The 15573-nt window shown below is 33.6% G+C and overlaps 1 protein-coding gene, 1 long non-coding RNA gene and 1 pseudogene across 2 annotated transcripts; 2 read left to right on the top strand and 1 right to left on the bottom strand.

The window, feature by feature from the left end:
- Nucleotides 1–1182: 1182 nt before the first annotated feature.
- LOC128197451 (uncharacterized) lies at nt 1183–3255 on the top strand. Its single transcript, XR_008250057.1, has 2 exons — nt 1183–1305; nt 2994–3255. It is a non-coding gene; the product is annotated as an uncharacterized LOC128197451 (long non-coding RNA).
- A 336-nt stretch (nt 3256–3591) lies between these two features.
- On the top strand, nt 3592–7225 carry LOC108343361 (internal alternative NAD(P)H-ubiquinone oxidoreductase A1, mitochondrial). The gene is made up of 8 exons (XM_017581594.2): nt 3592–4211; nt 4928–5141; nt 5413–5573; nt 5677–5742; nt 5930–6093; nt 6235–6349; nt 6522–6701; nt 6783–7225. Exons 1-8 carry the CDS (start codon nt 3729–3731, stop codon nt 6933–6935), a joined length of 1536 nt encoding a protein of 511 aa, XP_017437083.1. The 5' UTR covers nt 3592–3728; the 3' UTR covers nt 6936–7225.
- A 50-nt stretch (nt 7226–7275) lies between these two features.
- Nucleotides 7276–10746, bottom strand: LOC108343360 (jacalin-related lectin 3-like; annotated as a pseudogene).
- Between the last annotated feature and the right edge of the window lie 4827 nt (nt 10747–15573).

Here is a 15573-nt window from a genome sequence, read left to right as displayed (position 1 = left end):
ACCGTAAGATCTTTGTTTGTATTCGTTGCTAATTTAAACAGATGGCCTGATGAAGTGTTTAGATTAATATCCGGTTAGAATTCGTGCCTGTTGGGGTGCAATTGGCACTGTTACTGGTGCAGGATGAATGATTCTGTTCCTGATACTTGTTCCTGCATTGAGGAGTTGATTTGGTCTGAAGTATGGTTATCTCCTCTCGAGTTTCTTTTCCTTGCAGGCTATTATTGTGTTTTTCTTTTGGTTTGGCACATGGCTTGGGACATTCGGGTTAATTCAAGGCTGTTTTTATGTTTGTTTTTAAAAATATTGTTTGGAAATTTTAAAGGAAATTACGTAATAATAGTTATTATCGTAAAGCACTTGCTTGTGTCCTTGTAATAATTTGTTGATATTTTTCTAAGCAATTTGTAGATAATAATTAGTATTGTTTCACAAATAATAATAGCAGTTTTATGGTGAAATGGATGATGCAATGGCTTGTGCTTTTTATTAAATTTTCAAAAGATTTGAAATGTTATTTTTTTTAATTTTATTATTTTTATTTTAGGTAATGTATATCATTTTAAATAAAGTAAGAAAAATGAATGATCTTTAATTAAACATATAAAAAAATGAATCTAAAAGAAATATAAATATTTTATTAAAAACAGAAGTAAAACAAATAGCTAATTTGAAAATATTAATAACTTCAAAAGAAGTTAAGTTTTTTTTTTTCTATGAAGACGTGTAAGGAGTTAGTTATTTTAATCCAGTTATAAAAATAACAAAGAAACACTATATATATATATATATATATATATATATATATATATATATATATATATATATATATATATATATATATATATATATATATAATATCAGTATTTTATTTTTCTTACACACAAAGCTCCTTCAAAATATATATAGTTTTGAAGTAACCCAACCTTTTGCTATGAGTTAACGTTTAAAGAAACAATTTCCGAAGAGGAATGCACCTTACGTGTGTTGGTATAGTCGTTGACCATAGGTGAAGATCCTATTATTATTATTATTATATTCCAACATTTCGTAATTGATGAATCTAACACAGCTTGCATTTTAAGGAGTCAACTTCCTGATCCAATACCCTTCAAACACGTGTTCCAAACACGTTGATTATAGTCCTCTCTCTTCTATAACTAGATAAACAAAACCTTGGACTTTGACCTAATAGAGGGCTACAAAAAATGGCATTTAGAACTGGCTCCGCTGTCTTCTTCTTCTTATCGTTAACTTTCTTCATTCTGTGTTCTGCCACAGCCAGAAACCCTAGTTTCTTTTCAAGTGAGTTTCCCTTTCATTTCATCTTATTTGTTTGAATCTCCCTTCAATTTGTTTGGTAACTAGAAACTATCTAAGATATATGTACCAACATTATTTTTATTAAAAGGAGATTTTGATTTATTGTTCATGATCATATTTTATTTTGGTTGCTGATTATTTGAAGAACGAAAAGTTGTTGGGACACATGTCTACCTTTTGAAAGTATAGATTAAGCAAAAAAACATAAGTTATACTTCTCTTATTATGGTTGTTCCCTTTTTCTTTCTCTTTAACAATTTAAATCAGTTTTTTTTCCTCTTTCTTCTGCATGATAGGCAATTCATACAATATGACAATCTTTAGAATATATATAGAGATATTATTTGCATGAAATATGAATACTATTTGGAATAAAATTTTCGAACCACTTAGCTATCTATATAACTGTTAATTTGCTTTTTTTTTTAAAGTAAAGATGATCATTTAAATTTAATACTTAAATATACTAAATTATAAAAATTCATAATTACTTTTAATATTACAAATTTTTATATACCAAAACATTGATTTACTCATATAACTAGTATAATTTAGTTGTTTATTTTAATTAATATTTTTTATTATTTGACACTCTAATCTTCTACCTAACTTACTCGTATATAAAGTTCAAATTCTTTTATCAATCAATATAGTTGATTATTATAACAAAGGTTAAATATGTTTTTTAATCTCTTAATTTTTAGTAAAAAAAGAATTAGTTTTTTTTTTCAAAATTTTAATCTAATTTAGTCTCAAACTTTATAAATGCGTGAATTTAGTTATTTTAACTAAATTTTGTTAAATTTATTTGATGTTTTAGACATGTTTCATAATATTATTTAAGTTGTTTTCTCTCTTTGACACATTTATGTTTCAAAGTTAGCATGTTTAAAACGTCAAATAAATTTGGTTAAAGAAATTAAATTCATGTATTTTTAAAGATGATAGACTAAATTGGTTTAAAGTTTTGAAGAAGAATTAATTACAAATTTCATTGAAAATTAATAACAAAAAACATATTTAACTATTTCTTTTTAAATAATAAATTAAAAATATACATGATAATCCATATTGCATTCTTAAAAATTATTTTTAAACTAAGATTTTTAAAATAAATAAATAATTCTTTAAATTAAATAAATAGTCCTTACACATATTTTAACCATTATTAAAAGTTTTTCTTAATATATTTTCAACATATTTATTATGTTAAATAATGACTTATATTTAGTATTATTTTTTTTTCTTTTATGATTTCTAATTACTAATTATTTAATAAAATAAAATTTTTAAAAATATGTTTTACTTTTATTTCTTAAAATAATATTATTTAAAATATAATATATGTTTATTGATAATAAACCGTCTTATATTTGATCTTTAAAATAATTTTTATAAGCTCTAAGCAAATTGTTATAAATGTAAACCTTACATGATAATTTACAATAGTATAAAGTTCTTTTACATCATGAATTTGATATAATTAAAATCTTTAATCAGTTAAATTTAAATATATGTGTTAGCCTCATTGTAATATTACAATCATAACATCTTGGTTAATTTTAATGTTGTTTTTCTGAGGAAGATAAACACATTGTAAGTAAGTACAGATTATATCTTGTTTTTATATTTGTTTTTGAGTAAAACACTGTTGAGATTGGGATTATTAGATGATGATGAAGCTTGGAGCATGGTTGGAAGGTCATTGAAGACAGTAAACCTTGAAGATTACAGTGAACCAACTGCAAATCCAGGCCACGATCCATGGAAGGCTTGTAATTGGGGAAATCATGTAGAAGGAAGAACTGGCTGCAATTAATTTACACCTTTTTACTGCAAATGTAATATTATCTAAGTTATTTCACTCAATGAAGTAAATGAAATATTTGTTTTTTCTTCATAAATGCAGTCAATAATATTTATAACCTTTTATATTATAAAGGAGGAGGAAAATTATTCTAAAAATGAAAAAAAAAAGTTTTTTGTTATATTTTATTGGAAATTTAAATGAGTTCAAATTTCATATCAATTTAAAAGAAAATCTAATTATTCTTAAAAAAATACACCATTAATTGGACAATAGTTGACTTTCTCATCAGCTTGTGCACCATTTTTAAAAAAATTATGGTAGAATTTAACTCATATTGTGTACATAAAATTTTTCATGCAGATAATCCTTATTATCCTTCATGAGAAATGATGTGAAGACATTTGTCAATAACAAGAGGTGGCAATGCCACCTTATGTTATAACTAAATCCAAACTTCTTCAACTGAAAACAAAACCAACATGTTTCATTTTCTGCTCCAAATCTAAATTCTGTGATGCACATCTAACAAAATCCAGTGAAACCCATTTGAGGTTGAGACCAAAGAAACAAACATACAAGCTAGGATTATTCATTCATGGCTTTGTTAAGAAACCTCTGCACCAAGTTTTCCACCATGATGAAAGCATCATCATCATCATCATCATCATCACTAACAAGAACTCAAACACCCAAAAACGCATACTCATTCTCCTTCACTTTCCTCTCCCACTTCAGCACCAACCCAGTTGAGGAAAAGCCTTGTGTTAAGCCCGTTGTTGAGTATTCGGGTCTGGAGCCAACAAGGGCCCATGAGAAACCACGTGTTGTGGTTCTGGGCTCAGGGTGGGCCGGGTGCAGGCTCCTCAAGGGCTTGGACACGAGTGTGTATGACATAGTTTGTGTTTCACCTCGTAACCACATGGTGTTCACCCCCCTGTTGGCCTCCACTTGTGTTGGAACTCTTGAGTTTAGATCTGTTGCTGAACCCATTGGAAGGATCCAACCTGCTATTTCCAGAGAACCTGGTTCTTATTTCTTCCTAGCCAATTGTACTCACATTGATGCACATAACCACATGGTGTGTATGTTTGTGTTAACTACTTTTTTCTTCTTCTTATCAGTGTTTTCTTGCACTGAAGTTTTATCAGTTTCTAAGTTAGCACTTGAAGACAATGTATCTTTGAACACATTTCTCTATTAAGTCCTTCTAGAGTAACAAAAATAAGAAAAATACTTATTTAGCTAATTTGGAAAGACTCTTTCATATAGCTTGTTTAAAGATTTTAATTTTAACTTGGGCATAAGCTAGTTTGTAAAAGTTTCTTATGTAATCTATACAAGTTTTTGTTTGTGGAATAATTCATCTAGCTTTTATTTGTGGTTTTCTCTCCCAAAAGTACTTCTATAGGAAACTTGTTGAAACAAGTCTCTATGCTTAATTATTTTCTTTGCATTTGAAGTAAATTTGTTTTTGACCTTCTAAATAGAAAAAATAATTTTAGAAAATTAGCTTTTTGAAGAAGAGGGTGTCAACAAAAGTGGTGAGAAATAGTAACGTGATGCTATCTACTTTTAGGAATTACAAATGATTTTTTTTGAAGATGTGATTATTTTTATCTTCAATTTGAAGGACTACAAAAATTTTAAAGATTAAAAATATAATTAAGCATTTGATTTAATTATAACTATTGTTGGATTCATGATGTTAAAAAGGGTTGTGATTGGTTGGACTTGAAAGATTGGTATCATAGCAGTGTGGCTTAGTTATGGAGAGTTTGGTGCTTGATTTTGAAGGTGCACTGTGAGACTGTAACTGAGGGAGTGGAAACAATAGCTCCCTGGAAATTCAGAATCTCATATGATAAGCTAGTCATTGCATTAGGATCACAGCCTTCCACTTTTGGAATTCAAGGAGTCAAAGAACATGCCTTTTTTCTCAGAGAAGTTCACCATGCACAGGAAATTCGTAGAAAGCTCCTCCTCAACTTGATGCTCTCTGATGTTCCAGGTCTGTTAAACAGTAGTGTTACTATGTTAGAAAAATATTGAGTCATCATAATTTTTTTATTACTGTTATTTTCTGCCTTTTCAACTTAAAAAAGTTATATTGTCAGCTAATCATTGGATAATTATTGTATGACCTTTTAGATAATTATTGTAAAAATCAATAAACCTGACACACACGACAGTATGACAGTATATCATTGGATAACAGTGTAAAAGTATTTTTCATACATGATTTGCTCTTTAATGTTTGGTTGTGCTTTGTTTGTAAGCAGGAATTTCTGAAGAGGAAAAACAAAGGCTTTTGCACTGTGTGGTTGTGGGGGGTGGTCCTACTGGAGTTGAGTTCAGTGGTGAGCTTAGTGATTTTATCATGAAAGATGTTCGTCAAAGATATGCCCATGTGAAGGACTACATTCGTGTCACCTTAATTGAGGTATGCTAAGCATCATTAGATATATGATTTGTGAACTTGTGGAAGCCAAAATTGTCTGATCAGGTAGTTTATGTTGTTAACCAATTCATGCATGCTTTGTTAGGCAAATGAAATATTGTCTTCATTCGATGACCGACTTAGGCGATATGCTACCAAGCAATTGACAAAGGTGAAATATATTTTTGATGAAAAATCATGTCATTTTAAGTGTTATTTGTTTGAATCTTCATTTTACTATATGTCATTCTTGATCACTGTAGTCCTGTCTGAAGCTGGTTGACAAGCTAAGCTAGCAAGTTGTTCTACTTTTCTGTATTAGTTTCATTATATTTTGCCAATATTGTAGTCTCTCTCAGTCAGGAGTTCGTCTTGTTCGTGGCATTGTGAAAGATGTTAAAGCTCATAAGATTGTTCTTAGTGATGGTTCTGAGGTTCCATATGGGTTGTTGGTATGGTCCACTGGTGTTGGTCCATTGCCTATAATTCAATCCTTGGATCTCCCAAAATCTCCTGGAGGAAGGTTAGTTCCTGTTACTCAATATAGTTGCTTTCATTCCCTGTGACAACCTAGGCAAAGTTACAAACTAGAAGCTGATTTGAGGTAGATATAGCTTTTTTATGCCATATATAAGGAAAGCTTCTGAATGATTTTGTTTCATAGGATTGGTGTTGATGAGTGGCTTCGTGTTCCTTCGGTACACGATGTGTTCTCAATAGGTGACTGCAGTGGATTTGTTGAAAGTACTGGAAGACAAACACTTCCTGCATTAGCCCAAGTAAGTGATATTGGGTTTATTGGCTTCTCCTGCACACTCCTTCATTCCTTACATTCTTTCAATTTGTGCTTCTCTTTTAGGCTAATGTGTAGTGTTTGCAGTTTCATCTCTTGCAAAAAAGCATGTTGTTGGCTAATGTCAGATATGATACATTGCCTTTTGAATACCACAGGTGGCAGAGAGGCAAGGTAAATATTTAGCAGCTCTGTTAAACAAAATTGGTAAAGCAGGTGCAGGCCATGCAAACAGTGAAAAAGAAATAGGATTTGGGGATCCATTTGTTTACAAGCACCTTGGAAGCATGGCAACTATTGGTAGATACAAGGCCCTTGTTGACCTTCGACAGGGCAAGGTAATGTTTATCATTATTACTGTGATACTGTTGTTGGTGCTTCAAAAACTTGGTGTGTCTCACTTACTATGGCTCTTGCAGGAGGCAAAAGGGTTGGCTCTGGCAGGATTTCTTAGTTTTTTTATTTGGCGTTCTGCATATATCACCCGTGTTGTCAGCTGGAGGAACAGATTCTATGTATTTATAAACTGGATTACAACTGTAGTATTCGGCCGTGATATAAGCAGACTATGAAGATCCTGTGGTAATCACTTCGACCATGATTAAGAATTGTTCCCCAAGGTTTTATGTAATTAAGTAGGAACTGGCTTGAAGGACAAGCCAGTAAAACTTTGACCATGATTAAGAGTTTTCCTAAGTCCTTTTGTACATACAGAAAAACAAGAAATCAATTTTCATGTTCATGAAATGTACATTAATATCAGTTCAGTTACCTAAGTGTTCTGTAGAAGGACTGTTCGGATAGAAGTTAAAGTAACCTTTAGGAGTTTTGGTATTATAAATCTAAGAAAAAGTTTGCAGAAGTTCCTTTTAATTTTGTATCAAAATATACTCTTAACTTTTTCAGCATCGATAAGAGTCAAACAGAGGCTAACTGACATTATATTAATTCACATAGTATAGCAAATCTTACAGTTGGTTAGAACATTCACCAAGCATTATTTAGATAGTATACAAGTAATCATGCTATTTCAGCTCATTGCTCTTCATATTCATTATTGTTCTTCACAAATCAAAATAGCTTGAAGAAGGATAACTTTGAAGTTTTCTGACTTCCTAGCCAGTGTTGCATATGGACACCAATGGCATCCAGATACATGCTACTCCTCCCATGCAAACCAACGACCTTACCCTCTGTTTTGGTTGAAGTGAAATATTTCCCTACTTCATCACCAAATGGACCATACTGTCCTCGACTAGTATGGAATGTGAGTGACTTTATGATTGTAGGTTGTTCATTAGCAGTGATTGAACCATAATAGCCAGATATGCAAGTCACAACCTCATTTGGGTACTCCAATTTGATCTGAAACCAGAATAGCCATGAGTTAGACTAAGAATGCAGAGTGTAGTTAATTTTTCTGCTATAACAGAAGGAATGTGATTAAAACATGAGTTTAATATCTAGCACTCTCATGTAAAACTATTTATACAGAAATCATGATAGATATGATTCATAGGATAGTTATTCAAAAGTTAACGAAATTACTAAACGAAGTAATTTATGATTGGATAACAGTGTAATGTTTTACTATATTCATGTACTGTTAACCCTTGAAGTGGGAAAATAAGCATCAATTCAGAATCATACCCGATGCATGCTATTTCCTCCATTACCACCATGTTTTACAGACCACACGGATTGCTTATATCTATCATACTCAATTTGAATTGAGCAAATTCCTTCAGGTGCTCTTGTCAAATAAATCTGCTTAATCCCAGAAAAAACTCCATCATCCCAAGGTCTACCTCCATCCCCACCCCATGGACCTGGTCCACATGGGGCTGGTTCTTTAATCACACAACGAGAAACCTATATGTGAAATACGGGAACAAAAGTGAATAGAATATCCTCTCCCCTTTAATATACAGGCTAAAATATTCACTTGTTCATATAGTTGTTTTCATTCTAAAGTGTAGTAACTATACAAAATTTGTAGCATTAGTCCTATGCATAAACATTAAGTTCGGTCCATGCCATTAACATAGAGACTATTCTCACTGCCAAAAAAAATTCAGTGCTAAATCTTAAAATGGGGACAAGTATAGAAACATAATGAATGGTTAAACCTTAAATACAAATGGTGTTCAACGAATACCTGTTCAATTGGTGCTGATTTGGCAACAATTGCCAGTTGAGGATTGTCTGTTTCAGTAATAGTTGGTTCTCTTGACATGATTTCCATGGAAGCAGGTGCTGCCACTGGCACTATTACTTTTCCTTCTATTGTATGCACACCAAGAGAATCTAGAAATAAGCCACTTCTACCATGAAAACCAACAACCTTCCCTTCTCTAAGTTTTGTTGTGAAATAAGTTCCATGTTCATCTCCAAATGGACCATAGGACTTTTTGGTGGTGTGAAAAGTCAGTGACCTTATAACAGCAGGCCCCATGTACATCAGAGATCCAAAGTAGCCAGTTACATGTGTTAGGACTTCATATGGAAAATTAAAGACTATCTGCAACATGATGCACAACAAATGGTATAAAAGTAAAAATATCAATTCCACTGTCTAGTTTATTCGGTAAAAGTATACTACAAAGGTTTTCTAACTCCTAGTTTACCTTTTCATGTTTGAATCCTCCAGTCCCTCCATGTTTGTATCCCCATACTGCATCCCCATCAAGATCATACAAAATTCTAATCCATACAATTCCAACATTTCGGGACACGTCAATTTGTCTAACTCCTGTGTAGGGTCCATCATCAAATGCATATCCACCGGTACCACCCCATGGTCCGTATGTGACTACTCCTTCAACCATTGATGGTGCCCTCTCCACAAAGACTACCTGAAATGAATATAGATTCTTAGTTTTATTTCATGCAATGCAAACCATGGCTATATTTAAATCAATTGAAGGTGTAAACTATAGTGGGATGATACTTGTTTCAGTGTTTGCATTGTTCAAAATAGGAATGAAGCAAAACTTGATGGAATGCATTTCATTATGCATGGCTGAAGTTGAAAAGAAAATTAAGCAACATTTCAGAGACAATACTCAGAAAACTCTTTATCTGTATTACCTTTTCTTTTGGCTCAGTGTTGTCTGGTTCTTTGAAGCTAGAAATCTTCACGGTTGGAGCTTTTCCAAAATCATCTTTCTGTTTTACAGCAAGAACTATATCAAAGCCTTGGCCAACACTTCCTTGTATTACACTATAATTACCATTCTCAGGAGAGTTAGTCATGTAGCTCTGTGAATAAGACAAAGCTTTGGAAGGGCTTGGTTGCTGAGAGGACTTGAGATTGACTCCAATGGCATCAACGTGCCAACCATACCTGCCATGGAACCCAACAATCTTGCCACCTGTCATTGGCAACGAAAAATATGTCCCTTGTTCAACTCCAAATGGTCCATAGATTTTCTTGTTACTCTCAAAACTCAGAGACCGAATGAAGATTGTTCCCCGTTGGCTTAAGCTACCGAAGTATCCATCAATTGATGTTAGGAATTCATCTGGGTAATCAAGCTTAATCTGGAACACAATCACAATATGATGCATGAGTTTCCTACGTAGCAAAGAAGCACAAACTTCATGATAGTAAACACTAAATTTTGTAAATGTTAGACTTATATATACACCTGGAATAATCTTATAAAACACTTACACTAATACATGGAGCAAAATTCAATTAATTAGAAAAACTGTAAGATAGTATTTAGTTTACAATAACTTCAATTTGTTTGGAAAACATGAACAACTCTTTCTTATTATGTAATTAATATTTTTGTCTTAAGTTAATTTGATAATTTGTATTATGCCATGTCCATGTTATATCAATTCTATGTCAAGTTTCTTAAGGTTTTGCTGCAATGGTAAGGTTTTCGGATTCTGAGTTCAATTACAGTCACATCAGTAGTATTTGTTCATAACATACCATAACATCAAGCGTTGCAATGAAATTGCAATTGTAACATCAATTTAAAACCTTAGTTTCTAGGTTACAAGTAGCATACTTCTAATTTCAACATGAACAATTAAGGTCACAAAAAATTTACCTTGTCAATTTTGTAGCCTCCACTTCCTCCATATTTGAGTGACCAGTTAGATTTCCCATTCTTGTCATATTCAATCTGGATGGAGTCAATTCCTTCTCCATGACTTACCACCAATTGTCTAACTGTTGAATACACACCATCATCCCAACGGTATCCTCCGCTGCCTCCCCATGGTCCAACTGATACAGGCTTCTCCTCAAAACTCTGCACTCAAAATATCATTCAGTTCTAAGGTGTTAGAAAAGTAAGTCAGAAAAAGAGGTTGAAGAGCACAAAAATGAGTTGATTCATGAATAACAAAAACTTCTTTAAGTTTGCAATACCATCTTCTTGTGCTTGTGAGAAGAGAGACAAATAGAGAAGTTGAACTGTATTTATGAAAGCAAAAGGGTGTATTTAGGGAGTAATTAAGAGAAGTTTATGGAAAAAAAAGGTGCATTTAGGGTGTGCTTAAGAGAAGCTTATGGAGAGAAAAAGGAGCATTTATTCTTGACATGTGACTATGTAGAAGAAGTTAAGTGGAATGCACCACGGAGGGAAAGAATTGAAAGGCAAGGGAATCAGGTTCTCCATAGAAACGAGTCTCGTGTTTCCAGACATTGACAGTTTCATGTGTGACAGTCACATTCACATAGCAGTGTTTTCCCACAATCTTATTCTCCATTTTCACAACAAAATGCTGTGTGAAATTCATGGAACTTTCTATGTTACATTAAAGTTCATACTTGGAATATTTATACAGGTGCCGTCCATCTATGATGGAATATTTAAAGTTCACAGACCAATGCATTCATTGTGATAATATAAGATACCACATTATTAAAAAACCAAATTATACTTAAAGTATTTAAGAAAAGGCTCATCTTCAAAATCGCAGTGATCACATTGATGTTGATGAAAAACTGAATGATGATTCTTTTAGAAAGGGAAAGACATGAGATGTTTCCTAGTTTAATTATAGAGATCAATTCTGGTTTTCTTGCTTCGTTTTTTAGTTGAATAAAACATGAGCAAGCAAAACATTACAAACTTTACAAGTATTTAATTATATGATTAAATAATTTAAAAAAATTATAATAAAGATATTTTCTATTTAATATATTATGACTAAGTTGGACCAAACTAACTCAAAACGCATACCTAATAATTGGTAAATTGTTAAGTTAATTCTTTAAATTTATAAGTGCTCAGTAAAATCATGAATAACTAAACAAATTGGTGTCTGGTAGAAAGTTGTTAAGCTAATTAATATTTCATAAAATTATTAGTTGAAGGAATTAATAAATATAAATGATGGAATTAGATATTTTTATTGGCAAAATATATTGAAAGTATTTCTAACTTGATTTAATTTTAAACTCTTGTAATATAATTTTTATAGATGAATAATTTTAATCATAATTATTTCTACTATCAATCATAATATGTTAAGTATATGATTTTACTCAAATTTTAAGCATGGATTTTGTAGATAGGTGACAAGATCGTTAGGGTAATTTGATAGTTTCTTTTATTTGGAGAGGACTTTCTTGTTGCTGAGAAGGGAAGATCTACTTACTAAGATTCTTTGATGCTCAAGTTACTAAGAGAGTTAAGATATATTATATGAGACTGATTATCAAGTATTAAGTGTGAAGTGAGTATTATTTGAGGGTTAGTGTTATATTTATTATATTAACATGAGTTGTAGGACTATGTCCCTATTAGAATAATACTTACCTAACGAATATAATAACAATATAATAATAATAACAGAAAGATAAATAATAACCAACATGTCAAATTATTGAGATTTAGATATAATATATAAATATGAGATAAATAGGTTTAGGTTGCTTCATAATGAAGAGCCTTAAATGGCCTATTGGGTTGTGCACTTAATATACCTTTTGGACCGAGTAGGAACATAAGCTCCTTTAGTCTCAGGAGTTTGGTTTGGGTCGACTTGCATGGTTTGCAAATAGGTTGGCCATTCAACCGAGTTCACAGTTAGGTCATTCGGCCATGCTTCACAAGTGGATTGGCCTCGAGGCCAAGTTCATGATATAATTAGGTCATTCAGTCGTACTTTGCAGGTGGATTGGCCTTGGGGCTGAGTTCCAATATACAATTTGGTCTCGGGACCAAGCTTTCTTTGAGCTTTTAAGTAATTCAGGCCTCGTGACCAAGCTCTTATATGAGTTTCAAAGTAATTTTGACCTTGTGGCCAAACACTTATCTACGCTTCAAAGTAATTCTGGCCTCGTGGTTGAGCTTTTATCTGAGCTTCAAAATAATTCTGGCCACGTGGCCGAGCTTTTGTTTGAGCTTAAATAATTTTGGCCACGTGGTTGAGCTCTATCCGAGCTTCAAAATATTTTTGGATTTGTGGTTGAGCTCTTATCTAAGCTTCAAAGTAATTTTGGCCTCATGGCCGAGCTCTTATTTGAATTTCAAAATAATTTTGGCCCCATGGTCAAGCTTTATCCGAGCTTCAAAATAATTATGGCCTCGTGGTCGAGCTCTATTTGAGCTTCAAAGTAGTATGGCATCAAAGTCGAGCTCTTTCTGAGCTTAAAGCCTTGGGGTCGACCTTTCTGAGCTTAAAGTAACATGACATCGAGGTTGAGCTCTCTCTAAGCTTAAAGAGTATGCCCTCGGTCGAGTTCTCACTAAGCTTAAAGTAATATAGCCTCAAGAACAACTTTCTCTGAGCTTAAATTAGTATGACCTAGGGGTCAAGCTGTCTTTGAACTTAAAGTAGTGAGTGTAAAGTAATATGGCGTTAGGGTCGAGCTCCTTAAATGGCTATTCTGTTGACCTATTTGGAAGTGGTGGACATAGAGGTCGAGCAGTTTGTAAGTGGTGGCCATAGAGGTCGAGCTCCTTGATAGCCATAAGGCCGAGCTCTTTAAAAGGTTTCCATTTGGTCAAGCTCCTTGATGGCTACATGGCCGAGCTCTTTAGAAGTTTACCCATTTGGCCAAGCTCTTTGATGGCTTCAAAACCGAGCTCTTTAGAAGTTTGGCCATTTAGTTGAGCTCCTTAATGGTCATTAGGGTTGAGGTTCTTGATGGTCGTGAAGGTCGATCTCTTTAATTAGCCCTGAAGCCGAGCTCCCTAGGTAGGCAAGATCTTTACATCGTCGTTTGGGTATGGCATTTCCACCTTGTTTTATTAATTTTAAGTCGTCTTGGCCTGATGTCACTATTTTGAGGTGGGCTTGTGCTTTGTTTTGTTAATTTGAGGTCATCTCGACCTGGTGCTGCCACAAGTTTCGCTTCAGCGTTATCGATCTTGAAGCAGTATTTACTCTGGTTTACTTCGTAGTTTTATTTTGACTAAGTTTTGGATGTCGGCTTTGGGTATGGTATCATTGTTTGCTTTCACTAAGCTAGATGCCAACTTCGAATGACTTCATGATTGCGAAGATAGAGAAGATTTTGACATTCTTAGTGCTTTGGTTCTTTGAGCATGACTCTCTACCTTCTCTCGAGTCTTCTCTATGCTTAGTTGTCTTGGTGTTCTCTGGTCATGGATCTTTGTCCTTCCCCAAGTCTTTTTCATGCTTGGTTGTCTTGGTGCTCTCTACGCATGGCTCTCTACCCTCCCCAGAGTTTTATCCATGCTTAGGTGGTATGTTGTTTTTCTCTTGAGGATCTTGGAGTATATGTGGTTAAGCTAGAGAGACAAGGGCGACCTCGTTGTTTGAGGTCAAGATGTTTTATTGTTGCTTTAGGGCTCTTCTCTTTAGTGTACCTTCTTCTAATAAAGTGGTCGCCTTATGCATTGTCATCAGCTCTAGTACTGTAGAGTTGGGTTATTGCACTATTTGAATTGGGTGTAGATGTGGTAGGGTTGGGCTTTTTTCGTGTTTGAGCGTTGTAGGGCTCATATCGGTACTTGCCTGGTTTGGGTGTCTTTTCTTTTATCCAAAGGTTCACCAGGCAAGGGTGGTCTTTTCTTTTATTGGTACTTGGTCAGATGCAAGGCTAAAAGGATGATTTTTACCATTGAAGTTTTAAGACATTTTGAGAGACTGTTTGGTCTTGTCTATTTTCTTTTGTGCTATTTTGAGCAGGTTGCTCTGCATTTTATTCTGTTTGTTCTTTCTTTTTGGTGAAACTTATTTTTTTGTGTCGTGGATTTATGGACTCGGGTTTTGTTGAGTTACCTTCGTGTATGGGCACCAAGACGATGTTGTATTTTGTGTTTCGCATTCTAGTACTAAAAGCATCGAATGGTGCCTAGTCATGTTGTGTTCTTGAGGCCAGACTTCTTTTGTAAAGTCGGGCTCCTACAATACTTCTAGTTGTAGCCTAGTTTGGTTATGAGCTCGGATGTGCAATATTTTGAGGCCAAACTATTTCTGTATTTGGGTGCGCGACGAATTGTAAGGTTGGGCTTTAGAAAGGCTTGGTTATTTTCTGTTTTGATATATATTGCATGTGCATTCGGGCATTGTGATGTCAGGCTGCCTTAGTATTTAGGTGCATGGCATACTGTAAGGCTAGAATGCTTTCTAAGTTGGGTACTCACTGACTTCGTTCTTTTGTCCTTAAGTGTCGAAAGGTCAAGTTTCTACTAGTACTCAGTCTAATTTGAGTAGCACGGTATTTGTTTTGTTTTGAAGTTTGTTGAGTAAGGATGACAACCTGCTCATATAAATGAACGGAAGGACCGACACTGAGGTCAGGCCACCTTTGGAGATTGTTATTCCGAGTATGTGATGTTGGATTTTTCTTATATTCTTTTATATTGTTGTGTTGAGTTTTGAGCCTACTTCTTTTATGTAATTTCTACACTTGGGTGGCTTCGGACGCTACTCTCTACCCAAAACCTTAAGGCAATGGGTTAATGGGTCTTTCACCTTTATATACTGCTCTAGTTTCTCATTTCTATCCAATGTGGGACTTAGACTCACACTTGGATTCCCAATAAATGTTGCTAACCATTGTTGCCACCTACGTGGATTTTATTATTGCCATTTTCGTGGACGTTGTTGTTGCCATCTCTATGGACTTTATTGTTGCTATCTCTGTGGAGTAAACACCAACCATGATTAATAAACTCAATCATCCATCACAAAAAGTGGGAAAACTCCCCCAAAAACACAGAAAAACTATAACAATTGAAATTGTATTAATCAAAATTGAAATTTTAT

Source organism: Vigna angularis, chromosome 6 (genome assembly GCF_016808095.1).
Source record: "Vigna angularis cultivar LongXiaoDou No.4 chromosome 6, ASM1680809v1, whole genome shotgun sequence".
Classification (NCBI taxonomy): Eukaryota; Viridiplantae; Streptophyta; class Magnoliopsida; order Fabales; family Fabaceae; genus Vigna; species Vigna angularis.
The sequence above is the reverse complement of the archived record's forward strand: the minus strand, read 5'-3'. Positions and strand labels throughout refer to the sequence as shown.

Coding starts and splice junctions, on each gene's coding strand:
- LOC108343361 (XM_017581594.2), top strand. CDS start 3,729: ATGGCTTTGTTAAGAAACCTCTGCACCAAGTTTTCCACCATGATGAAA. Junction 5,142..5,412: donor GATGCTCTCTGATGTTCCAG/GTCTGTTAAACA, acceptor GTTTGTAAGCAG/GAATTTCTGAAGAGGAAAAA. Junction 5,574..5,676: donor TTCGTGTCACCTTAATTGAG/GTATGCTAAGCA, acceptor ATGCTTTGTTAG/GCAAATGAAATATTGTCTTC.